Source organism: Sphaerodactylus townsendi, linkage group LG14 (genome assembly GCF_021028975.2).
Source record: "Sphaerodactylus townsendi isolate TG3544 linkage group LG14, MPM_Stown_v2.3, whole genome shotgun sequence".
Classification (NCBI taxonomy): Eukaryota; Metazoa; Chordata; class Lepidosauria; order Squamata; family Sphaerodactylidae; genus Sphaerodactylus; species Sphaerodactylus townsendi.
The window spans coordinates 26,413,942-26,441,513 of NC_059438.1; the positions used below are offsets into that span (position 1 = coordinate 26,413,942).

General features: G+C 45.9%; 1 protein-coding gene and 1 long non-coding RNA gene across 3 annotated transcripts in view; both read left to right on the forward strand.

Moving 5' to 3' along the window:
• Positions 1-16,258, forward strand: part of KCTD15 (potassium channel tetramerization domain containing 15) — a 64,696-nt gene extending 48,438 nt beyond the window's left edge. For both annotated transcript variants that reach the window (XM_048516161.1, XM_048516160.1), the window contains exons 4-5: positions 1,933-2,238; positions 15,437-16,258. In XM_048516161.1, the coding sequence (XP_048372118.1) occupies positions 1,933-2,238; positions 15,437-15,592 (462 nt within the window). In that variant the 3' untranslated portion in view covers positions 15,593-16,258. The remainder of the gene's footprint in view (positions 1-1,932; positions 2,239-15,436) is intronic.
• Positions 16,259-17,117: 859 nt separating this feature from the next.
• LOC125443578 lies at positions 17,118-23,006 on the forward strand. The gene is made up of 2 exons (XR_007246145.1): positions 17,118-20,226; positions 20,361-23,006. It is a non-coding gene; the product is annotated as an uncharacterized LOC125443578 (long non-coding RNA).
• Positions 23,007-27,572: the final 4,566 nt, after the last annotated feature.

The window sequence follows — 27,572 nt, forward strand, 5'->3', positions numbered from 1 at the left end:
TGCGTCACTCATTCTGTTGAAGCCGGTGAGTGAATGGCTTAGGCCCCTTCCACACATGCACAATAATGCACTTCCAATCTACTTTGCAGCTGGATTTTACTGCACGGAATAGCAAAATCCACTTGCAAACAATTGTGAAAGTGGATTGAAAGTGCATCATTCTGCATGTGCGGAAGAGGCCTTAGTAGCGGGACATCTGTTTTGCATGCAGAAAGCCCCAAATCCAATCTCCAATTGAAAGGCTTAGCTTGTAGGTCATGGGGAAGATCTCGACCCAAGACCCTGTAGTGTTGCTGCCCAGTCAAAGTAAACAGCACTGGCCTTGACTGACAAAAACTCAGTAGAAGGCATCCTAAAGAAGAGGTTGTGGCTCATGGGTAGAGCCTCCGCTTTGTATGCAGAAGGCTGCAGGTTCTATCCCCAGCGTGCTCACTTAAACAGGCCAAGTAGTAGGTGATGTGGAAGACCTGAGGTGCTGGAGATCCACTGCCGGTCAGAGTAGGCAATATTGACCTTGATGCACCAGGAGTCTGAATCTGCACAGGGCAGCCTTGTGTGTTCAGTGAGGTTGCTAGATGGCATGCGGCACATGGCTCCTGTCTTTTTATAGCCGTGCAAAAGAGGGAAGCCCTCTCATTGTGACAGGACGAGTGCCGCTTGCAGTAATTCCCTCTTTGCAGATGACCTGCACTTTGTCACCTTCTTTGAGCAGCTGTGGCGTAGTGGTTAAGAGCAGGTGTGCTCTAATCTGAAGGGACCGGGTTTGATTCCCCGCTCTGCCGCCTGAGCTGTGGAGCTTATCTGGGTTTAGCCTGCACACTCCAACACACACCAGCTGGGTGACCTTGGGCTAGTCACAGTTCTTTGGAGCTCTCTCAGCCCCACCCACCTCACAGGGTGTTTGTTGTGAGGTGGGAAGGGAAAGGAGTTTGTAAGCCCCTTTGAATCTCCTGTAGGAGAGAAAGGAGGGATATAAATCCAACTCTTCTTCTTCTTTTCTGGCACCTGCCAGGGCGCGTGACTCTCGCGCCACTTCTTCCACAGCCCAGTTCTCTTTGTGTGGCGCCATTTTCTTTTTATACCTGGATAGGCTGGGCTAGCCCCATCTCATCAGATTTGGGAAGCCAAGTAGGATCAGCTCTGGTTAGTACTAGGATGCGAGATCGTCAAGGAAGCTGAGGATCATGACACCGAGGCAGGCAATGGCAATCAACCCCTGATTGTCTCTTGCCATGAAGCCCCCATAATGGGTTGCCGTAAATCAGCTATGACTTAATGGCAAAAAAAGGAAGAGTAATAGAACAGACACAAAAGGTCCTGCAAAATTACCAACATGATACAGCTTGGCAAATTGAGGCTTCAGATTTCAGAAACCTTTAATAGGCATTAGGGAAAAAAGCCCCACCAAAATGGTTAAAACTAAATAAGGTTACAGTTAAAAGAACATTATTACAAGGCATGCAAAACACTTATTAAAAATGTGGCTACAGCTTCGGATATTATTACTTCTACCTCAGGATTGTTATTCCATAGTAACTTAATCATTTTTATTTTGTCTGGAAGAGACGCAAATCCTGTAGGAAATAATGCAACCAGGTCTGATCTAAGATTATTATGTTTAGGGCAGTGAAGCAAGACATGAGCAAGCGAGTCTGGTATATGGAGGCAGAACAGGCATCGTCGCTCAAGATGAGTGGTATTAGAAAAACGACCTTGGAGTAAAGATGCGGGAAAGGAGTTACATCTTGCTCTGGTCATAAGCCATCTAAGTTAGATGGGCAAATCGAGGATTTTAGCACAGTTGACTCTTTGGGGTTTGGGTACCTGTTGCCTCAGGCTGAATGTAGGTCAGCAGGAACGACAGACATTTGACCGAGGCCCGTAAGCATTCCTAAGCCGTTTTTCTTTCTCCCGTTTTATTTTTTATGGAAGGACTTCAACCTTTTATATGAAGAAGCCAGGTACTACCAGCTGCAGCCGATGATCAAGGAGCTGGAACGGTGGAAACAAGAGAAGGAGCAAAGGAAGCATTTTCAGCCATGTGACTGCTTGGTTGTGAGAGTGACGCCGGATCTTGGGGAGAGGATCGCGTTGAGCGGGGAGAAGGCGCTCATCGAAGAGGTCTTCCCGGAGACCGGAGACGTGATGTGCAATTCCGTCAACGCTGGCTGGAACCAGGACCCCACCCACGTCATTAGATTCCCTTTGAATGGATACTGTCGGTTGAATTCTGTACAGGTAACGGGGCGCTTTTTAAATTATTATTCCCAAGCATTTATGACTCGCTTTTATGTCATGTTCAGTTGTATGCAAATGAGTCCCTTCTGCCCAATTACCTCTGTCTGGTGCTTAAACTGCAAGGAGACATTTTCTGCCTAGTGAAATGGCAGTATGGGGGGTGGGGAGATATTTTTCCCTTCACTCAGAGCAGAGGGGAAAAAATACATTCAGATTTTGTGTATGTTAGCGCCATGCTGATCTCATAATGTTGTTAGGCTGACAAATGCTAATTTTTTTCATCAACGCCATACCCCGCAGCTCTTCGTTCCCTCTAAATTGCCCCTAGGAAGAAAAAGAGCAGAAAAACTACAAAAAAAAAGCACCCGTCTCTATGCCACTTTATAGAAAATGCAACAATGTGTAAATGCATAATTTATGTCCCACTCATAATTAAATGATAGAGCCTGCGGGTTGGACTTTAAAAAAAATGATCTCTGCACTTTTTTTTTTCCAAGAGGATGTTCTATAAAAATTGCCCAGAGTATTTTAAACAAAAATGTGTTCCACTTTATACTCAAAGGGGTTTTGTGGGGGTTTGGCAGGGCTTGGTTTGGTCTCTCTCTCTTTTTTTTAAGCTTTAAAATTAAACATGTGAAACGAAGGAAGATAACCAGGCAGAGATGAGATGTGGGAAGGAGCAAGAGATGTCTGTTTGCCCTTTGGGGAAAACTCTGGCTCCAAACGAGTTTTCCCACAAGAGAGAGAGCCCTGGAGGGTGACCCCACAGAAGGCCTTGGTGCTGAGCTGTCTGGGCTGCCGTTCACTAATTAGTGGGGCCAAAGCAACCTGGTTTCTTGTCACGTGGGAAGGGTAGCTGTAAGTATGGTTGCGAGGGGCTGCCCACCTTGGGTCATGTGACGGAGGCAGCGGGGAAACTCACCTCTCAGGAACCAGGAGGTGAAAATCTTTGCTAGAATGATTGACGGAGTCTCGAGTTAGCAAACCAGAGTTAGAGGGGAGTGAGCAGCCAAAGAAGCAAGTAAAGCTTTTTTTTTTGGGGGGGGGGGGGGGGGCCTACTTGGCAGTTCTCTGTAATTCAAGCTCACATCCAGCATATTTAGGTAGATGGTTGGGTCAGGTGACTGAATCATGAAGTCCATCCCTTTATATCAAGGGGCCCTAATGTGGTGCCAATGGATGCAGTGGTTCCCGCTGACAGCTTTCCTGATGGCTTCCAGGTATTTTAGAAAGTGGGCCTCGCAGGCTTCTGATTGGCCACTGGAGATCTCACTGCGTGCGCAGATTCAAAAGAAACCATTGCTTTTGGCAGCTGCCATCGCAGCACAATTATCTGCACTGTGTGACTGAAGGGAGTATGCAAAAAAAAGCTTTGAACCATTCCTTCATTTTAAAAGGCATCCTGTTAAACAGAGCTTCTGCCCAGTGGAAGAGTTACCATTAGAGTGACGCATGACCTCACTTCCGGAGATCATACAGTTGACCGCCTCTTGTGGCAGCCATTTTGTGGTTGTGCTCACCTTGCAGTGTCAGAATTCCAAAGGTGCCCAGAGACACAAAATGTTGAGATACCTGATTTTCATCAAGAATACTTTTCAGATGTTAACAATTATTCATTACCAAGAGGCTCGTAACTGTGCCTAATGGGAGCAGAGCACGCACTGCCTCCAAGCTTCCCGATAAATGCGATCGCCATTTTGTAGAACAGGAATAACTGGCAGATTAACCATCCATGTGCGTGACCACTTGTTCCTCTCTTGAATCTACGACTGACCAGTGTGACACCTAATAAACCAACTTCCTGATCATAGGTCACGTCATGACTGAAATCGGTCTGCCTCCCACTCTGCTGCCCTCAATGAAACCCCATATCTGTCCCCCGAGGCTGTGTGGTGGATCGAGCACCTACTAGCTGCCACTTCCTGTCCTGAAACTGTTGGCGGCTCTGACGGTTCTAGACGAACTGGAAGTCTTCTCTCACGCACCTGTGGAAGTTGAGAGGACGATCTCCAGGGAATAGAACATAGGTCGTAAAACTTGAATGCTTTAGAGCCAACGTTTAAGTACTTCCTAGTCAAATCATTAGTCCCCATTGAAGTGAACTGAGTTTCTAAAATCCATCCCAAAGTTTCTTGAGATGAGAAGGTGTGCTAGGTAAGGTTTTTGCCCATGGGGACTGGTTGAGATGTTTCGGGTTTCTGAATTACCAGTTGTTTCTGTCAGGGGTCTGTGTAGAACTAGAAGAAGAGGAGTTTGGATTTATACCCTGATTTTCTCAACTGTAAGGAGTCTCTCAAAGCGACTTACAAACTCCTTTTCTTTCTCTCCCCGCAACAGACATCTGATGAGGTAGGTGGGGCTGAGAGAGTTCTGAGAGAACTGTGACTGGCCCAAAGTCACCCAGCAGGCTCATTGTGTTGGAGTGGGGAAACAAATCCAGCCTGCCAGATTAGAATCCGCCACACGTGTGCAGGCGTGGGGAATCAAACCCGGTTCTGCAGGTTAGAGTCCGCCTGTTTCTAACCACTACACTACGCTGGCTCTCCCTATCCTAACAGGACAGGTGTTGAGGAAACCTCCCCCCACCCCAAACAAAATAATTTTGCTCTCTGTGGTTGGACTTCACAGGTCCATTCCAACATTGGGTGCACTTTACTCCAATGGCGGACACCTTCCTCAGGGAATACTCTTTTCGCTAACCAAAGTACCTCAGCTAGTGGAATCATCCTGCTGGATCCAAGCAGGGCATGACGGAGTGTGAAACAGGGCATGGCAAGTTGGACCAGGACACCTAGGCTCAAATTCCTGCTCCTCAACTGTGATTCTCATTAGCTGTCTAATCCTCAGCAAGGTTACACCCTTCTAAGCCTATGGACTTCTCTGGGCTCTGCGTAGGGTGACAGAGTCAGTGACGCCACAAGATAGTGAACAGTTATCTCTCAAGATAATCCACCCACGGGCTTCTTGACAGCATAAAATGGGACGATCCCATGGATGTTACTCACAGTCTCTTGAAAGGCAAGGTACAGATGTCGCCAAGAAGAAAAGCCTAATATTTCCTGCCCATTTCATGTATCTGTCTCCAGGATCTAAAGCAGTGAAGAAGCTGTAAGTTTTTACACTGCTCAAATCATGTTATTAAGACCATGTTTGTTAATTGCACTGAAAAATGTAAAAGAAATTCATCCCAGATAAAAGGTTGTGTTCCTGGTTGGAGGACTTGCCCTATCAATTAATGAGCTAGTGCTTTTGTACAGAATGCAAGGGAAATTAGGAGGTACGCCAGAGTTGTACAGCTGAATATTGTCTGGGGAATCTTTTGCAAAAGGGAAATAATCACAGGAATTCTTTGTTCAGTGTTCACCCAATATTTTCAGTGTTAGAATCTCTCTCCTGTGGCCAGATTCCATCTGTGCAGCTTTGTACGGAAGCAGACCTAGGGACCAAATCTGAATGTGCCTTTTGTTCCTCTGTGTACGGCAGGGTGCGTTCAAACAAACCTGCATGAATCTTCCCTGTTACACAAACCCGTATGCAATGTTTCTGAAGCCTACATTCTCTCCTCCCAACTGGAGTGAATGTTGTTCTTGTGGTTGCCATGGGAGTAGGGCAGAGTAATGGACGGCCGAGAGGCAGGAGGTCGTCACTTTGTAGAAGAGCCAGATTCTGGCAGCCTAGAAGTAGAGACCACTCAAGGCATGACAACACTCTTCTGGATTGGGAGCATTGGGCTGTAGGCAGCCCCCGGCCTGGGAACCAAAGCATGGCAGAAGAGGCAGGGATCTGCAACCTGCGGCTCTCCAGATGTTCATGGACTACAATTCCCATCAGCCAATTGGCCATGCTGGTAGGGGCTGATGGGATTTGTAGTTCAAGAACATCTGGAGAGCCGCAGGTTGCAGACAGAGGATTGTTCAGTATTGAAAGGGCACTAAGAGAGAAGTAGAAGAGAGACAAAATCTGGAAACAGGTAAGCAGTTTAGCTTGGGGAGACCTGCAGTCAACGTCAGGAGTAGTCAAATACAATAGCAAGTTCGTCCAGGTATAACAGGCCTGTTTCAGGTGGATCTAAGTCCGGAGACTCAGCAGAGGAGCAAGAAGTAGGAAGCCCAGAAATCCAGGTAATACAAACCTTTGAGCTCAAGACTGGGTGGATCCAAAGGATCCAGACCTGATACAGGAGTCTTTATAGGCAGGCTGAGAGGAACTAGTGAGTTTCTGGGAAGAGACTGTCGCTCAGTTGCTGCACAGCTTCATCATCACCAGCACCAAAATAGATGGCGGTTCCCTCGTCAAAGCCTGACATTCACAGAACAATGAGGAAGATCCTGCAAATGGCCGCCGGCTACACTTTCCCATCCTCCTTGGGGGCGGTAATGTTAAAGTTACCCATCCCAGTTATACATAGGGATGCTGCAAATGTTGCATCAAACACATTCAGCAAATTAAGAACATAAGAACAAGCCTGCTGGATCAGACCAGAGTCCATCTAGTCCAGCACTCTGCTACTCACAGTGGCCCAGCAGGTGCCTTTGGGAGCTCACATGCAGGATGTGAAAGCAATGGCCTTCTGCCGCTGCTGCTCCTCCTCCAAAGCACCTGGTCTGCTAAGGCATTCCCAATCTGTCTCCATTAATTCCATTAAAATTAATTCTGACTGTGTAATACAATAATAAGAGAGGGGCCGAAAGGGTTCATTGGATCTTTCAGGTGTGGGACGCAAAACTCCTGCCAGTCATCATTGCACTGGACTTTTGTGAAACCACACATGCGCAGTAAGGCTGCAGATCCAAACAAGTTGGCAGTTATTAGTGTTGCTCAGGTCCACTCAGGTGCATACCAACAGGTAAGATTTTCTTTAGAAATGCAGCATTTGTATATTTGATTTGCAACTGATTTGATGGTTTAAACAGTTGTCTGCTGAGCAGAGCGGCAAATATTGGAGGTGAGGTAAAATTGGGCTGTGTAAGAATGTGCGTGCGTGAACAGATGATTGCATGGTACTGTGATGTTAGACAGGAATAAAGTGAAGCAACCTCCCCAGCAGCCACAGGTCAATGAACACTTGGCCAACAACTCTGTTTTTGCAACTGGCAAACAGGATGTGAGCCAAGCCATTGGATATTCAACTATTTATCATTCCTGGAGGAAACTGTGTGCCCAGTGCATCCAGTGGGAAGTTAGCAGCTACCCAAATCTACTTACCTCTACCGAGTATCTTTGTGATGCCAAAACTTCTGTTGCAATAACACATCGAGGACACTGAGCAAAGCAGACAAACCAGGCAGAATTGTGTGTTCCTGCATTGCAGGGGGTTAGACTTGATGGCCCTTGGGGTCTCTTCCAACTCTGTGATTCTGTGAAAAAATGTCTTCCCATCCTTGGCCACCAGCAGGGAGATTAATTAAGGATGAGGAGGTTGGGGAAGGGGAAAGGGTGTCCCTTTTCAAAGACCTTTCCCTGAAGAGGAGAGACCGGAGCGAAACAATCACCTCTGATGAACATTCAGTTGCACCCCATCCTCTAGACCTAAAGCACAAGTGTCGAACTCGCGGCCCTCCAAATGTTATGGACCACAGTTCCCATCATCCCCTGCCAGCATGATGGGAGCTGTAGTCCATAACATCTGGAGGGCCAAGACTTCAACACCTATGACCTAGAGTGATGTTCGCCCTTAAGGGGAGGAGCATGCTGCTGTGATTGACACAGCTGTCGCTGAGCAACCACACCCATCAACAGCCCCGGCTCCAGGTCTTGACTTCCTGTCCCTCCTCCAGTGTAAACACAAACAGCTTCCCACGCTAGGCTTGGCTGCCTTCTCCTCTGCTACCCAGTTCCAGTGCCAGCTGGGCAGGGTGCCACTGTAGGATTGATTCAGCGTTGGAAAAATTGATGAGTCCTGGTTTCCTTTTTGCCTTTTTTCTTCCCTTTTTTCTTTGCCTTTTTTCTTCCCTGGTGATCGCCTGCAGCCAAGTCCTTCAAGCACATTTGTAGCTCAATGAAATGCTTTGTTCTGCATGCCAGGCTTTAAAAAGATCCTGTCTGCCTGGCTTGTGTGTTTTTATATTGCTGGCTCAGTTGAAGAAAAAGGCCTACTGCGAACCCCAGCCTCCCTCTCTTTGCTTGGGGACTCCGTTCGGCGCTTGTTTTCTGCTTCCTCGAGAAAGCGATGCCTCGCTTGAAACGTTGGAATGGCACATTGTTCAGCAGTGTAGTTACAGACGGGCTGAGAGATCATGGCAAACGTGAAAGAAGGCAGAGTCACCCCTGAGCAGTTCTGTTGATGTGATTGCGATTTTCAAATACCTGAAAGGCTGGAAGGGAACAAAGATGCAATTTCTGCTGGTCCAGAGGGCAAGACTAGGGGCTAAAGTACACATTCGTTTTTTAAAACAAGTTGGGCCCGGGTTCTCTTGACCCCGCGTGGTTACCTGCAGCCACACAGCAGCTGTGAGAAATGGCTTTTTTTAAAAAAACAGCATGCCCAAATGGGCTTGGAACAGGACAAGAAAGGATCCCACGCCACCTGTGCCCCCGGAGCTGATTCTTTGCACCAACCTGTGCTGGGAAGGAGAAGAAGAGTTGGATTTATATCCCCCCCACTTTCTCTCCCTTAAGGAGACTTAAAGGGGTTTACAATCTCCTTCCCCTTCCCCCCTCACAACAAACACTCTGTGAGGTAGGTTGGGCTGAGAGAGCTCCAAAGAACTGTGACTAGCCCAAGGTCACCCAGCTGGTGCATGTGGCAGTGCACAGGCTAATCTGAATTCCCCCAGATAAGCCTCCGCAGCTCAAGCGGCAGAGAGGGGAATCAAACCCGGTTCCTCCAGATTAGGGTACACCTGCTCTTAACCACTTCAGCACTGCTGCTCCCCATTTTTACTGATGTACAAACACAGGATACTCTGTGTGCAACACCAAAAACAGGGAAACAACTTACCTCTCGCTCTGTTTTGGCCCAGGAAAACAGTTGGGGGGGGGAGAGCCAATGTCTTGCCTCCCTCCCATTATGGTGGCGCAGCAAGTCCATTTGGGCTGTTCTTTATTTTTGAAAGCCACCCCCCCCCCCCCCCCCCTGCTGTGCGACTGCCGGGAACCTGAACGTGTCATTTGGCCCTAAGTCTAGTGAGTTTAAATCACAGGAGAGAGAATCCATAGCTAGTGAGCATCAGAGAAGACAATGCTAAGGGTAGCAGCTGTTGGAAAATGGAGCCCATTACTTGTCTGGGGAAATCTGGATACCTATTTGTTGGGACTGTGGATTTCCAGCACGGAGTTGGGAGTTGGGCTGGAGGACTTGAACGGCCCAATTCATGTCTCAGACTCCTAAAGGCTCCATTCCGTCTGCACTTTTGTGCAGCTGTACCGTGAATGTACACCCTGGAGGCAGGCGTGGCCGGCAGTGTGCTTCCCCGCACCGTGTTTTATATGACATTTGTGGGGAGAAAGGGGCTGTAGGCCTTCCCTCTAGGCCATTTCAGACAAAATCTGGAGCCGAACATCTGTGACAGCTGCTGTTTGGGGCAGCTACCTCCCAGTAGAAGCCTCGCATGCAAACCACACGCAGGCAAGGCCGGCCCCAGCATTAGGCAACGAATAGCAGCTCCTTGGGTGCATCAGTAGAAAGTGTCAGCAAATTGACTGTTTAATGTATTGCTGTCTCTTGGTTGCCCCGGTAAGGTTTCGATTTGGATTGTCCTCCTGAGATGCTGAAATATTGTCAGCCATCTCTGCCCACCGGGCAGTCAAAACTCGAGAGCTGGTTCGAAAGGAAGCCCTTCTTTTGCAAAGCACGTAAACGAACCATTCAGAATTTGCGTCCGCCAGAGACGTGGTGATGCTCACAGGCCAAACCAGGAATGCACAAGGAGTTTCATATTCAGAACTCTCAGCAATTTTGTGAGTTAATTCCCAGGCTCACAGGCGTCCAATGCAAATAGAGCCCTCAGGGAAAAGGGTCTTAAGCTCCTGTCCCCCCCCCCCCCACACACACACACACACAAACACACATGGCGCCCCATCCAAGTGCCACAACCACGCTGTCCTGCTGCTCCCAGAGAGGCTTCTCGCTGGTTCAGGGGGGCATGCAAATCAAAACAGCCTCCCCATCTCCGAGAATCCTCTGTGGGGCAGAATGGGGGTCCTGATTGGCCTCCAGTGGTGTAAACCAACAAATGGCCCGGCAGGCAACTGACTAATGTCAGTTCCTCCGCAGCTGCACCCATGGACCTCCCCCACTGAAGCAGTGGCATGGGCACTGGGAGCCTCACACTGCGTCCCAGCACGAGGGAGGCCAGGGACAGGCACACAGCAGTGGTTTCACCCCTCCTCCGGGGTAAGTGCCCCAAAGAGGGAATTTCCACCGGTGGAAGCCTGTGCCGCTTCCACCAGTGAATTCATCCCCCTGCCCCTTCCCCAACCCAGATGGGGCTCATACACACACAAAGTCCCATGTTGGGCACCATTTTCCAGCCTCCTGTGGAAAATTTCCATATGTTCATAGATGTAAATGTTGAGGGCATGGTTCCCTGAGGCCATTTCTGGTCAGGAAAATAGTATGGTGAAAGTGCTGATCTGAATCAGGGCCTAGCTACCACAAACACAGAACTCCCGGCACACGTCTCGCCGTCTGGCCAGGGTGGTGTGGTGGTGAAGTGTCATAGAATCTGGGAGACCCAGGTCAGTATCCTCGTCTGTGCCATGGAAACTCGCCGGGTGACCTTGGGCCAGTTAAACACTCATAGCTTAACCGACCTCACAGGGTTGACACAAAGATAAAATGGAAGAGAGCAGAACAATGTGATCCACCTTGAAATACAATTCTGCACAGGACCTTAGATAACTTAAAGGGGCAATTGCAAGATAATTCAGCCAGCAGCTGTTAGCCGTGATAACTAAATAGAGCAGCCTCAGAATATCTCCCAAGTGTTTGGAGGCTGAGCAATTGTGGGGAGGGCTTTGGACCTCATGCCCATTTCCGGGGCATCAGGATGGCTTTCCTCCAGAATAAAACTCCTTTTTATCTTCTCTGTCTTGGCAGTAGTAGCCACAGCGAATCACTTCCCCCTGCACAGTGGAGAAGCTGCATTCCAGTCTAGGAACTTCCAGTGTGGTGTCGTGCCTAGAGTGTTGGACTGGCATCTGGGAGACCTGGGTTCAAATTCCCTCTTGTGCCACAGAAGCTCATGGGGTGGCCTGGGGCTAGTCAACCTTCCTCTCTGTCTGAGCTACCTCACAAGGTTGATGAGTAGATAAAATGGAAGAGAGGAGAACGACGTAAGCAATTTTTGGTCCCCACTGCTGAGAATGGTGGGGTATAGATGAATAAATCATTAAGTGGGAAGCTTTTCCTGCAAACTTACACTCAGTTGAGCACCTGGTAGCCCCTTCTGCAAAGAACTGAAAAACCAGAATAGAGATGTCAGTGATGCTGGGTTGTAAGGATTCTTCGGAAGAAGACAGCAGCCTTCTCAGTGGATTCTCTGGCATTTCATGCTAATAGCAACATGGAACTTGTGTGGTGGTCCTTCAAGCTTCCTATTTACATACAACAAGATCCAGTGTATCTTCTGACACCGGTCTTTGCTCTGAAAAAGAGCTTAACGATTTAACCCAAAGTAGCTGGGAGATGATGGTTGGGATTGTTTTCCCCAGTCTGGCTATGTATCCTTCTTCCTCTTCTCTTTCCATATTTTGTTCTCTGTTCCTCCTCCTCCCTCTGGTTCTAACATTTGCGTGCAGAAACACTGCCAACCTGGGGCAGAAATGTAGGAAATTTCACAGCAAGAGACAGCAGCGCAGAGATAAACGTGGTCCAAACTGAATTGTGTGAATGACTTTCTATGAGACAAATCCAACGTACATTGAAAATAACACATACACACAAACCTCTGAAGATGTATCGAAGCCAGATATTACGGGGTACCGGCAGCTCGTTGTGGGTTTGTCTAATTAGCTCAGAGAAGCTTATACTGAGTTGATGACATGAGTTATTGTAGGGTTTGACAAATTTGTGGGTAGTGGGGGACTGTATCACAGCCCCGTTCGCAGACTTTGTTCAGGTTATTGATTAAGTAAAGTGTGAAGTTACCCGTGTCTCAAGGCCAATCAATGCTTGCAGGGCTAAAAGCAGATCAAAGCTCGGCTCTGCCTTGCCCGTCTTGGGAGCAAAAGGCGGCGAGGGGAAGCCGGAAATGCCTGCCAAAAATGTGAGCAGATAGTAGAACCGAAGGCAGACAAGGCTTGGGATTGAGTGGCGGGGGCGGGGGCGGGGGGGGGGAGAGAGAAGAGGGAGAGTTCATAGAAAGGTTTAAAATCTCCTCAGGCAAAACATATACTTTCTGCCATATGAGATGATGCTGTAGGTCCAGGGGGCCAGAACAGCAGCTTCTGGAGAAAGTCACGAGGATAGTTAAAAATGTGCCAAAGCCAACACTGTATTTTACTGCCTGGGGAAGGGAGGGTAGGTGAGCTTCTTTCTTTCCCACTCACAGGAGCATATGTCTTGAAAATTGGGCTTCTCTGAAAGGTCTGGCAAAATTATGTAAGGTGAGAAATAAGATAGGAGCACACACAGAAACTGGGAGTCTTAAACCATCAAGTGATTCTTTTGGCCACGCAGTTGAACTGCCCAAAGATGTCTTTTGAAGTCTTGCCTTCCAGTTTTTTAGCTCTGCAATTGTACCCAATTTTTGTGAACTGGTGCTTGGGAGAGCAGATTGGGGAAATAGTTTAGAACAGAGAAGAAGAAGTCGTCATCGTCGATCTATAGCTCCCAATCATGATCCTCCTTGATCTGAGATTGCAAATGCTTTAGCAGACCAGGTGCTCGGAAGCAGCAGCAGCAGCAGAAGACCTTTGCTTTCACATCCTGCATGTGAGCTCCCAAAGGCCACTGCGAGTAGCAGAGTGCTGAACTAGATGGACTCTGGTCTGATCCAGCAGGCTCGCTCTTATGTTCTTAGTGGTCCCCTACAAGGTGCCTGAGGGCATTTGGTATCTGCCATGTGCTTCAGAACAATTGGAAGGATCATTATAAAGGCAGAACCAGTGACTGGCTGCCTTCATGCCCCTCCCTGGTTATCTTTTCTGTGTTTTTTTGTCCTCCCTTTCCCCTTTATTTGTCTTCTTCTGTGTCCATATTAGCTCCCCTTGGGGTTCTTCTGTATTTTATATCCCTCTTGGCTTTTCCACTAGTGTGAGTGCGTATGTTTGGCTCCGCCTGTTATGGTAGCCATTTTGTAGTGGTGTCCACCAGCCTGCCTCAAAATTCCGAAAGGGTCCACAAGCCCAAAACAGTGGCGGGGAGGGGAATTAGGAAAATCCACAGTTGGCCAAAAGGTTTCTTGACAACACTAAACTTCCGGTGATGCTCGCTCCTGAAAAGAATGTTTCCAGTGGGAATAGCTCACATCTTATCTGTGTGACACAAAAGAGCACGGAATTGCAGAGGTAACCCTGCTGTTCTTGGCCCTTATATTTGGTTAATAATTTAGTCTAGTACAGGAAAAGTTTTGTGTCTAGATTTCAAAGATTTAAGTAATCATAATAAAGAAAATGACCCAGCCCTCTTTGCTGACACTGGTGGTAACCAGAGCATGCCACACGCTGGCTATTCTGTGGTCAGATGAGCATTTGTGCAAACTTCAGGGTATTCAGTTAAAACACACGGGTTTGCAGGGTGTTGTCAGAGAGAGGGGTGGACTTGGAGGTGTACTAAAAGGGTGCCCCCCCCCATCATAACATGCCTTGGTGGGCAACCCCCCTAATCTTAAGCTTAGAAAACAGGTGTCTGTCTACTTTCCACACCTCTTCCAATGTCAGGGATGAACCCTCACCCCAAACTGTGGTAAAGGCAGGGGTTGGGACCGCCTCTGCTGTCGGGCTGGACCTCTGAGGCAAGCACAGATTCTGGCCAGATTCCAAAAGCCAGCCTCACTTTGGGGAACCTGACTAAAGGGTGGTAGATTCAAAGGAATAGTCGGGTGTCTAGCAAATTCAGGTCATTGCAGGGGACAAACCCAGTGTGGGAGAACCTTAGAAATGGCAGGAAATACCCACAGAGGCAAGGAGCTGGTGGACTCTTTCTGCTTTTCTTCCCTTCTGATGTGACGGATTAATAATGAGTTATGGCCTCATTTTACTATGACTGAAGCCCCTGTGTTGCTTTTCCTTAAGAGGTAGCATCAATATCTCTACCAGCCAGTATTTTACTCAGTAATGTACTGAACTGCCCTGCAGAGTGCTTGTTTGTTTGATTAATATTTGGTTTTTCTACCGAGGTTTGCTGTAAGCAAGACTTTAATCACACTGTAGTCATTTAGGAATAAGTTATAGAATTATCGCTGCATAATATTCTGGGAGATCCTGAAAGACCAGAATGCATCACGTAAGGCTGTAGCAAGCTCTTGTGGGTCTGTTTTAAACACCTTTGGACCTTGGGGCCCACAGTTTTGGAGAGTCACCCGCCAGGGGAAGAGCTTAGATAATCTGGTGGGAAATATGATGCAGGGAGCACGAAGAAAACCTGGTTGTAGGCCCTGGTTTACCTACACAGTAGAATGAGGTGGCAGGATTCTGAAACAGTAGAATGAGCTATGCCCAGAGGTGGGATTCAGCCGGTTCGCACCACTTTGGCAGAACCGGCTGTTAAAATGGTGCTTGTAAACAATCAGTTAGTTGTTAAATTATTTGAATTCTCACCACCAGAACCGGTTGTTAAATTATTTGAATCCCACTCTGGCTGTGCCCCTTGGGTCTGCAGGGGGAGGGTCCCCTTTGTCAGGCTGTGCAGAAATAGGGGTCGATGATTAATCTGGAGGAACCACTTGGTGCCAATGCATTCTGCTGCCGGAATATATCAGGCCCCACAAGTTTGGGTCCAGTCTGCCTTCATCTGTGCACGGAAATGACAGAATCTGAGAAGTAGCCTTCTTTCAGCAGCTCCCAGCTACAAGTTTTGTCTCAGCTGGAAGCAGAATCGCTTTAGCAAATGCCTAGTCTTTCAGTGGTAGCCATCTTGTGATTGGCCTCAGTCCCCAAGGCAGCCATTTTGTGGTGGGGCTCATTCTCCGTTCACAAAATTCCAAAGGTGCCCATAGGCTTAAAGGGACACAAAGGACCTTTTTCAAGGGGGTGGGTATGTCTTCCATGCAGTGGTTCCCACTGTTAACCATTGGTGTGTGTTTTTCACATGCAGGTACTTGAGCGATTATTCCAGAAGGGGTTTAACGTGGCAGCGTCCTGTGGCGGTGGTGTGGATTCCTCTCAGTTCAGCGAATATGTGCTATGTCGCGAGGACAGGAGATCACAGCCCAATACCACAATCAGGATAAAGCAAGAACCCCTGGACTGAGGACCCAATCCCTTCCCCTCCTTTGTAAAAGTAGAAGTGTCAAATAGTCCCTCGTGTGGAAAAAAAAAAACTCAAGGATTTTCAAAACAGTATTATGCAGGCGACTTGGGTGTTGCCAATTAGTGGTATTTTGGAAACTACCTGTCGCGTTGCCAGCCATGAACTGCATTTGACAACAAAGACGCAGACCCACACACAAACAAAAATTCAGTTTCTTTTGTTAATAAATCACTGAGTTTGCGCCTCGCTCAGAACGGTTTGTGGGCAAGAGCTCTTGGCAGAATGGCTGCAGCGTGGACAAGAGGCGATGCTTCAGTGAAGAACAGACATTGACTGGATTTGTGCAGAAAGACCAATCGGTATCATTTGAATATGTCTGTTGAAGGAACACATCTGCCAGCTCGCTGGAGGACAAGCCCCCTCCCCCCCTTGGTGGCATTAAAGACATGGTGGCCACCCCAAGGAAGATGGTGCTGTGTTGAGTGTCTTCCCCTCTCCCCGTGGAATGCCACACCTTCATCTGATAAGATATGCTTTTACACCTCCATTGCTTTACCTCTTCTTCTGTGTTTTCATTTGCTCGTTGTTATCAAATGGCTTATTTTTCTGTACCACCCTCTCATTGTTCGTGTGCAGAAGCTACCCTGAACAGGGCCAGTTCTCAGATCTTTCTGGTGCTGAATTATTTCCAAATGGGCGCCCCTGTTGAGGTCAGCAGATTTTGTGCTGTGGTAATTTCATGTGTTGCACTCACAATCCGGAGAAGTTCAGTACCGCTTTTGCAGTTTGGGGAGGCTCAGCAAAGGTTCTGTGTAACATTAAACGGGCCCTGTCGAGTTATGGCCATGGTGTTTTCAAACTGATCTCCAGATTTTTGGAAAAGTTAAGACATAGCAAAAGAAGATCAAGCCCTCTTGGAACACACCAGAGTTAATCGGACTTTTTAGCACACACGGTTTGTTCTTGATTTAATATATGAGGTCGTCACGGTTTCTGCCTTTTTTTCACACACACTTGAGCCGTAATGTGGCCCGACCCCTAATCTGTCGCTCATTTCAGCCTTTGTCTCACATTTTTCCTGTCGCTCGATAATTGTGCAACTTTCTTGGATAAAACGGATTCCCCCCACAATCTGGTGCCTAGGTGCAAAACGCAACTGGAACAAGCTACTGCGAGGGATCACGCCCACTGTGTGATGTGATCTCCTCCAACCAATCAGGATGCGGTGGAGCTTGCCAGTTGTGCGCGCACATTTCACTGTTTCGTTTCCGTCTCACTCTCCTCCCGCCCCTCCTTGCGGTCACTCACGCAGTGCATTGTTTCCAATGCCGCCCCGATATCTCGAGATAGCGAGTTCTCAACGCAGTGGTACACTGAGATAGTGAAATCACGCTGACTCGTTAGCTCATGATGACGGGGGCCAAGCGTCACACGGAACACGCCCTTGGACGGCGCAACAGCCAATCGGAACTCTCGTTTGTACTGCATTCCAGGGCAATGCAAAACCAAGGGGTTTCTGAAGCAACAAGAACATCCACAACAACCTGGTGATGTGTGAATGATCTCGAGCGACGAAACAGCAACAAAAAGGTCAGGATGTCGATGCGGATTGCCTTAATTCAAGAACAAACCATGTGTGCGAAAAAGCCCAATCCAGTGCCGAATCTGATTCCTTACAGCGGCCAACAAGGTAGAAAAAGAAAAGTTTGAATTTGTATCCCGTCTTTCTCTCCTATAAGGAGATGCAAGGTGGCTTACAAACTCCTTTCCCTTCCTTTCCCCACAACAGACACTTTGTGAGATAGGCTGAGAGGGTTCTAAAGAATTGTGACTAGTTCAAGGTCACCCAGCAGTCTTTGTGCAGACAAGCGGGGAAACAAATCCAGTTCACCAGATGAGAGTCTGCTGCTTATGGGGAGGAGTAGGGAATAAAAACCATTCTTAATCACAACATCATGCTACCCCTGAAAGGCCTACCTGCAGGGCATGGAAGCCATATTTTCCCACTGTCCTTGCTCTGCAGAATTAGTATTCAAAATATTACTACAGGGAAAGGCTATGACATTAGGCATAATACTATCAATCAACCCTGTCCTTCATGAATTAGTTCAGTCCCTTTTTAAAGCCATCTGAGCTAATGACCATAACTACATGGCAGTGAATTCCACAGGTTACTGGTGCATCATGTGACATCCTTTTCTCTCTCCTGAATCACCTGCCTTTCCATAGATTGGTCATGCTAGTTCCGTGATCACCGGCCATCTTTATTTAGCCCAGCATGTTCACAGTGCTTTGAAGTAAGCCAGACACCTGATGGACCAAGCCTCTGTTTTGCAAGTTTGTGTTTCTGGGTAATATATTATAGAATTAGAGCCTATTAGTGTCAGGTAGCCTATTTGGGGCTCTTGGCATTCCACGAGCTTCCCATGGCTCAGGAGAAATCCCATTTCATTTGGCAGGACTGCGATATCAAAGGGCAGGTGGTAAAATAATCCCCATAGTTTTCCTGGTGGGTAAATTGGGGGAGCCCCATTATCATGTGCAGATGCTCTTGCAATGCGCAAACAGATCAGGTTTGTGAAGGAATTGTATGAGCTACATGGGAATATATTACTTGGAGATACTAATTCACGGAACTTTAACAGAAAGTGGATCTTTGAATTGGAACTACCAGATACCTCCGTCTTTGTTCAGTGATCCTGCCTGGAAGGGTGTTCAGATGTTAGTAGTCTAACAGGATCGCAAAGAGCTGCAGACATACCATCAGAAACTCCCCTCAGAAAGTGGTATTTTATAAGCAGTGAACAAAATGTACGTCTGTTCTGCATTCATTTCTTTGTCGTGGTCCTTACTCTTCTCTTTCACTCCCTGTTCCAGACGGAGTCCTGGGAATTGTGGTTTGCTGAAGGCACTGAAAATTCTGTGTGAAAATGTCCCTACCTGCTGAGAGACCGTTCCCAGAATTGCCTGGGGTGCAGGAGCGACTATTACACCGGCTTAAATATAAGCTGCTGATTCAAACCATTCTGAAGAAAAGGCAAACCAAACCTGGCTAGCTCCGAATGTCAAATTGTTCTTTCTCAGTCATTTGCAAATAAGGCACAAAATTAGAAATGACAGTGGTAATCGTTCCCTCTTTCATATCAACAAACTGCCCTCCTTCCGTCCTTGCAGTTGAAAGTTGGCATTCAGTCAAGTAGGGTTGATGCTCAGAGTTGAACAGCCAATTTTTGGCTTTCTCTTTTTAAATCGTTCAGCAGAGCTGGTGAAATTTGTAGCGGGGAGATTTCTGGGCCTTTGTGAAATGTTGGTTGTAGGGTTGCCTGCTTGAGAAGCAGCCCCTGTAGCTGTGTCTCTCACAGATGAAAAGATGGCCTTGGTTATCTTCACGCTACAAAAAGGCTTCCCCGGTGATTTTATCAAGTCCCAGTGGTTGCTAAAGGAACAGGTTCGGGATAGGGAGTGGTTTGGTCAGTTGGCAACCCTGACTGGGCTTTCAAACCCAGGCCTTACTGATGAAGCTGAATTAAAGACTTCAGCTTCCCCTCGGTCCCTGTCACAACAACAAATCTTCCCCAGCATTACCAGCCCAACGTTACCAATGCAGAGCAATGGCTGCGCCAGCAGATAAATCTGCCACCTTCAAATACGATTATTTAATGTCCTTTCCACTTTTATGGCACTCTAAATAAAACAACTCAGTCCTGAGGACATCACTTTTGTATGTAAGATACCTGTTGAATTGTATTGTATTATATACATTTAAGATTGTACCTTCCTCTGCCCCGACGTCACAAAACCCAAAACCATCCGTATGTGTTTATGGACATTTCATTCCCTCGTTTCATCCAGGCATTCTCACAAAGGCAAAAGCTGTTTGGGAATCATCTGTTATTTAGCGCATTCCTCAGGAATGTTTGGGGGTTCCACTTGGTTATTCTTCGGGACCCGGTTTGCCAAGAAATCCTCTTGAACAGACAGAGCAAAGAGGACTTCTTTGGAATTGTGTCTTTGAAAACATCTGCTTTGATTAGCCTGGCGCCCGGAAATTTAAATATATTCATTTTTATTACAATCATCAGCCAATTGAAGCAACTCTGGTTGATTCACTGTACAGTTTTAGTTCCGTAATTAATTGATCATTAAGTTTCACATGGGAAAAAGAAACCCACTCATTAAAAAAAAAACAGGTCTCATCAGCTAAGCAGGGTCATTTTTGGTTAGTGACTGATGGGAGGTCCACCGTGGAAACCAAGGGTTGCTATGGGAAAAACCATCTTTGTTCATCTCTGTCCTTGAAAACTCTATGGGCTCGCCTGCAACTTGATGGCACTTTCCATCTTCACCACTTATGCTGTGCCACGTATCATCTTAGAAGTATTCCCACCTCTCGAGAAAGAATACCTCTTCTAAAATTGCGGTCGCTATTTGCAGCTTTAATTTTTAAAAAGGCGTGTATCTGCTGCTCGACTCATTCAGGGGCAGCTTTTTAGTGGATCAAAAGATTTTTGAACCAATTAGGTTCAGTTAATTTACTAAAGGTTGTAGCCCTGATAATTAAATTCTTCAGTTTCAATTCTTTCAGCACAGTCTACCCAGCGCTTGTGTATCATGGTGTTTATGGGATGTGCAGGGTTGGTCCACCAGATGCGAATCCTTTACTCCAGCATAAAGAGGATTCATATCGACAGCTCTGCCAGCATGGCCAATTGGCCATGCTGGCAGGGGCTGATGGGAATTGTAGTCCATAACATCTGGAGTGCCAAAGGTTCGCCACCATGGGTCTAGACTCAAGGAGTTTCTGCTGTGGACTCTTGGGAGTATGGAGGAACGTTGGACACTTCTGGGTGGAGATCAGAAAAACTAAGAAGTTATATAAGCTGCACAGTCATACCCATTCCCACGTGAACTTTCTCGTGTTCCGCATTCAGGTTTATTTTTTTTAAATGTACTCAATTGTTGTTCTCTTTAAATGTTTTATAGCAATCTAAAGACTCTGGTTTCAAATTGTTCATAGGTTCCAGTTAGAGCCGCAATGGAATTTTTTTTTCAGTTTTTCATCAGACTATCAAAATTAGACTGAGCATTTAGACTAGTTTTTTTTTTGTTGTTGAACAGGTTTGCAAAATGATATGAAGAATCAGCACTATTCATCATGACAGTCCTGAACACAGAAATCCCATTTTCAGGGGGCAGTAGAAAAAACAATGAAAAGAGAAAAGGGTTTTAGATTATATACGGTATAGATACTTTCAGTCAGGTCCAAAACATGGGTCCATAGGGCAGAACTAAGATCTGACAACAACCTGTCCAAAACTCCACTATATTTGCAGTCCTGAAAACGAGGAACATCCTTCTAAAACCACTGCCTTAAGCCCGTTTACACGTTGCAGTGAATGCACATACAGTCTGTGTACAGTGTACACTTGATTGTTCTTTATGTGTGTGTTGAGTCGTTCTCATGTTACATGCGACACATGTAATTGGAGCCCCACATTTGTCCAGGTCATACTTGTAAAGTGAACACACATTGGTTTTTTCTTACGAGCAGATGTATGCACGTCCGTGCCAGTTGTACATGTGAAGACGGGAGTGGACTTAGAAGGCTGTAACTTTGCTTAGATTACTCAGACCCAGACTGATGTTAAAATTGATTTTTAGGCAAGCACAGTATTGGATGAAATTGTTCAGACTCATTACTCAAGTCCCTCTGGAACATGAGTATGTGTTTCCCCAAGATGCACAAATCCTAAGAACACTAAATCTAGAGGGACTTTGTTTTTGAACAAACATAGGATTGCACTGTTGGATACGTGGACATCTGGAACCAAACTCTACATGACCATTGTCAAAAGATCTGTTTTTCTGTTTACCTGCACTGGGATACTGTTGCTGATTATGGTACCCAGCATGATTAATAGGCACACTGATAATTGTTACAAGATTCATCCCATAGACATGCATACACATGTGGATGAAAAACCCATATAAATTGGCTGAAAGCCTTCCTAGTTTTCTCAGAAGGCCATATTAAAAGGTTTGAGGCTTCTTCAACTTCTCCCCCACCCCCCTTCAGTTTGAGGTTCCCAATCGTTTCTAAGATTTCCATAAATGAGTTTCAGGACTTATTCCGCAGTCTGACAAGGTGGCACCATAAGAGGTTCCAGGCTGCGCCAAAGCGGATGGAAACTTTGAGCCATAACATCACAAAACAGCAGTGAAACAGGCAGGACATGTGGAAGCAATTACTTCCCAGGGAGAAATCGGCTTCCTTAAAGGAAAACGTATGTGAGGCCATGTTCTCCTCAGAACTTTCCAAGCTTCTAAATTGAGGCTTTGACGATTTAGTACTTTTAAAAAATATACGCGCTTATCTTAGGACAGCAATATGTCAGCCGTTTCAATTCTTTTACTTCCCTTCTCAAATTGTGTGAAGCAAAACACAAGGGAAAGGGTTCTTACCAAACTGGTACTCAGTCACTGTATGTCTCTAGTTGGACAGCAAACCAGTAGGGTTTGACTAATTGAGCGGATTGATGAGAGGTTGTGGTTTAATGGAAGACTACCTGAGGTCACGGGTTCAACTCTCAGCAACTCCAGTTAAAAGAATATGGTAGTGGGTGATATCAAAAACCTCTGAGAGAGACCGTGCAGAGCCGCTGAGTAGACAGGATTTTGATGGGCCAAGGGTTTGATTCAGTAAGGGGCAGTTTTATGTGATTTTATTTATTTTTTTGGCTGAGCAATCCAACCCAAGTAACCGAAAATATTGTTCATTTCCTGGGCATTTCTGTGTGACTCAAATGGTTTCTGTTGCTAGCAGCATTTTCAGGAGTACCCATGACATCTTATGTGATGCAGGAGGTGTGGTGTTGGATCCTATGCAGCAATAGGCAAAGGATGCTGGGATGCATCTCTCTCCTCATTCAGAGCAATACTACCACTCTCGACCATCGTGTTCTTTTAAGGCAAGGAAAATAAGAAAGAGAAGGGGGATTATTTGGAGGGTGAGACTTCTTGGACAAATCGCTTCGGCCAAAAATGCCGAGAAGTTATTTGTTGTATAAACAGCGTCCAAGTTTGTTGACAGCTTTAAAACACAAAAAAGCGAGTGCTGGCACAACAGACCATGAAAAGCTATTACTCTATCTTTGTGGGCTATTCTGTTAATATTTCAACACGACATGTTTTTTGATCATTGCTTAAGACTACACCACAATATGAAGCAAGAGTCATGTTTGATAAATTATTTGTCACTCAAATGTGTTATTCCCCGTGAACGTTTTATTTCTTTGCAAAACATGTACAAATAAGGAATTACGTTTTGCACAAACTGAGTTATTCCCAATTATGTAAAGAAATCATCCAAACGATTAATAAACAGAAGGTCTTTATAAATGCCTTGTCCAAATGAGCCGTACGTTTCAAACAGAATTTTGTATCGCCTGGTCTCATTAACGCACTTGGATAGCAAGCTGAAGTTTCTTTTCCTTTAACTTTGTTGTTGTCGGTATCTCTTTGTTTCCAGTCATAACAAAAATCAAAGCAAAATTTCTACTTACCCCACAGCTGTTAAAGCAATCATCGGCAACATGGTGCCCATAGCCACCCCGGTGCCTGTCGGTGTTTTTCTAGGTGCCCCATTTCTTCATTGACTCTCCTACACCTCATTAGAGCAGGGGATACTTCTTAAGAGCCCAGAAGGCCTCACCTTTGAGAAACAACAGCCTCCTATGCACCCATTCAGAAAAGGCTACCTCAGCTGGAGGAGGATGCTCGGCTTGGAACTTGCTTTTTCTGCACAGAACATTTAAAATGTTTTGCAGACGTTTTGAAAAGAACCATTTTTGTGGGGGAGGGGGTTGGACACATTTGCTTAATTGGGAGCCAATAATAAGTTTATAAGTGCACGCAATGACAGAAATAGCATGCAGCCAGACGACAAAACATCCATAGGACACTTCAGCGAATGGTGGACAGAATAGAGAACCACTAAAGCGGCAGAAAATAGTGGGCCACAAACAGCAGAGGAACAGAAGTAAGAGTTTCAAAACTGGGTGGGAGAAATAAAATGTGGCCTGATCCTCGCAAAGCAAGCAGAAAATTTGAAACTGTTTTTGGGAGGAAAGATTGCTAACTAAACAGATTCTAAATAAAATGTTTTCAAAATGTTGGGGGGGGGGAGCCATGCAGAAGTCTTCCTCAGAACACTTCTATTCCTGTCCTCAAGATGTTTTATTTATGTTGAATGGAAATGGCCACTGTCCAACATTTTTTGAATCTCCCAGTGTTTTTTGTGATTGGCTCCAACCCTTGGGGCAGCCATTTTGGGGTGAGTCCCCTGCACCAGCCATTTTGTGATGTGCACAGTACCTGTTCTCACTATTCCAAATGTGCCCCTGAACAAGATTTGACATCAAATTATGTATTTATTTTAAACATTTTATCTCCCTTCCCATCCAATTAGAGACATAAACCAAGAAGGAGGATCAGTTAAGGAACAGGCATGTTTTAACACACATGTAACTAGAATGATTTTATTTCATGCTATTTATAGTTCACCTTTCTCACTGTGACTCAAGGTGGATTACCTGGTGTAAGTCAAATATAGCCAACAGGTTGGCGTAGCTAATAAACAGTGCAATAGGGTTTGGACTACAGGAATCTGAAGGCAAGATAAGAAACTGAAAACAAAGCATAACTGTTTAAACATTACATTCAATCATGCAAAAAATACATAATCCATCTGTATTATGGTCATAGACCAACATAAGGTACATAAAATATAACTAAAAGGATGAAACGTTTTAAAAATTGAAAATATATATCTAATAAAATCTGAAAATAAGAAATAGGAAACACAAGATAAGTATGGAAACATACAACAGTAGGATAACAGCATAGATATTAAAAGGAAACAAAATCCTTAAAAAAACTATTAGGGGGGGGGGATAGGCATGGGGGAAAATTACACAGTAGGAAGCACACGGCCAACAACAGTATCCTTCTCTGTCAGGAACGCTGATATGTTCATCATGTTTTATTCATTCATTTATTTACTTTATTTGTTTATTCATGACCTTTCTGCTCAGTGGGGGCTCATAACAGCTTCCATTGGTCCCCTTTCTTCCATTTTATCATTACGACCACCCTGTGAGGGAGGCGATGCCTCAAGGGTGCCATTGGCCTGCAGTTATCTGGCAAGCTTCCATGTTGTGGGGTTGACAGCTGCTTCTCCCTCCTCAATATGGCCTCATGGCACACCTCACCCCTGCCACTTTGCAGTCTAATTTCAACACTTCCCTGAGTTTGAAGAGCACTTTCCTAAGCAGGGGGCTTCTTGAAGGCATGCGGCTAGGCTCAGCTGGAAACAGGATATGGTCCTGATTCAGTAGGCCTCTCACATTCTTAGGCTGATTATGCATTGCTGCTCTCCTGCGCAGCAAGGGAACGTTTCCTTTGTGGCAGAGATTTCTGAACAGAGGCACTTACCCTCACAGCACCAAAGATCCCAGAAGCCCTGTGGTTAGCAAGGGTGGGGGAAACCCTGATGTTCTCCCTTGCTTTGGGGTTTCTGCTCCTTCTAGCATTCCTTCCCCAACACCTTGCTCTCTGCTCTGTGAAGGAGGGACAGAGAGAAAACTCAGAGAATAGAGTAGAATAGAATAGAATACTTTATTTACAATCAATGACCAAATATAGAGAAACAGAGGGAGAAGGGGAGGCGGCGGCGGCAGCAGCAGGCGGCAGCAGCAACTGGCAGCGATTAGGGGAAAGCTGTAAGAGAATGAAGAGAAGCGTCCTACGGGCCATGCAAGCAGCCCGCCAGTGCTCCACCAAAGTTAGTCCACCACCTCTCTGAGACGACAGCTGGATCTGCTGCTTTTGTTTAAAAAACCCAGCAATATTGATATAAAGAAACCAGGCATTGGTTGCCAACTCCAATTGGAAAGCTGCAGACAGTCAGAATGGTAAGGCTGACCTTGATAGACAAGGGTCTGACAAGTGTGTGTGCGTAAAGTGCCACCAAGTCACAAGTCACACATCCCTGCTTAGCTTCTGAGAAAAAAAACAACAACAATGGTGACTCACGAACAGCAGCTATATGACAGAAGGCCTCACTCTGGCTATGGCAGAGATTGAGGTGATTTGCCATTGCCTTCCTCTGAATAGCAGCCCTAGACTTCCTTGGTGGTCTCCCATCCAAGTAGCAACCAGGGCCAACCCTGCTTAGTTTCTGAGATCAGATGAGATCAAGTCAGCCTGGGCCATCCAAACCAGGGCAGGGTCTGACTTATGGCAGCTTAAATAAGAGGCTCCGGCTCAATAGCAGAGCATTTGTTTTTCATGCTGAAGGTCCCACAATCCTTAGTACTTCCAGCTAAAAAGAGCAGGTAGGTGGTGATGGCAAAGACCTTTATCCAAGACCTTGGACAGCAGCTATCAGTCTGAGTAGACAATGCTGACCTTGATGGACCAGTTGTCTGATTCAGTATAAAGCAGCTTCATCTGCACAAGCATTCATATCAAAAGGACCATCTCCTCTCATAGGTCCACAGGTGCCTCAGGTACAGTCCTCAAGCTGCCACTGATTGGCTGTTCCCCATCCTCCACCACCTGTAATGTTCCACTGTGGATCCCAGCCTATGGAAATGGTTCCTTGAGGAAATGGGGTTGGGACATCATCTGGGAAAAGCGTTAGGAAGTTCTGAAAGTCCCAAGTGCAAGGGCTATAAATGGGGTTGTCAACCCCACAACCCCTTAAGCACTTGGGGAGTGGGGGATTGTTAAGAGGTTGTATATTGTGCACTGACCTGGATGGCCCAGGCAAGCTTGGTCTCATCAGTTCTTAAAAAGTAAGCAGGGTCAGCCCTGGTTGGGAGACCACCAAGAAATACAGGGTCACTATGCAGAGGAAGGCAAACCACCTCTGTTGGTCTCCTGCCTTGAAAGCCCTGCTAGGTTGCCATAAGTTGGCTGCAATTCAACGCTTTCCACCACTACTAATGAGATTCCAGATTCCTGACAAAAAAATCTGGACAATGCAGAAATGGTTGGAATATATATGGGAGCAAATACAACTAGAAATTTTTGACATAATGTCAAGAAACCAAATATGGCAAGAAAAACAAAAAGATATGAAGTGGATCTGGATGGAATTCAAAGACTGGTTAAACAAAATTGGAATTACAGAAGAAAAATGGACAAGAAGATTGAAAAGAATGGACCTGCTGCTGCACATCTAAAGAAGAAAAGAAGAGGGGGGAGGGAGAAAAAAGGGGGGGGAGATATGGAGGATGAAATATAAGATGTACAATATAAATCTGTAATAATCCAAAATATCAATAAAAAAAAAATTTAAAAAGAGATTCCAGATTCCTTCTTAGAAGAGGTATTCCCACCTCTCGGGAGATAATACCTCTTCTAAAATTGTGGTTGCTGTTTGCAACTTGACACATACAAACATGAAATGGTAAGCTATTGAGCCATGGGGATAAGTGGGGCACAATTTTTTAAATTCACAAATACATTTAAATTCACAAATACATTAGTATTTTGCATCAAGCACACATCATTGGCCACCTACAGCCCTAGATTTTAGGGGATTTTTCTCCTAGGCTAGTCCTGCTGACCCACTAAAAGGAAATCCAGTCCACCTATAAGGGTACTCAGTTCTCTGCCTATTTAATCCTGATAGCCTCTTGCTTGTTATGGGAGGCACTTCTGAGTGTTTGTAGTTTTTATGATGATCTCAACCTTCCAGCTGGGAATACTCTGAAATCCTGATTTCATTCTGTCCCCTTTTCCTCCTTTTTAGGTCATATGGTGGCCAATAAATATCACCACAATTTATTACACATTGGGAGGGGGGATAATTAATGTGACAAACCAGCTGCTCCAACTTTGTAATGGCCTGAGCAGTTTTGTAGAACAACTGGATGCGAATCAAGGTAGGTCAGCTGAGACCCAAACATACAGA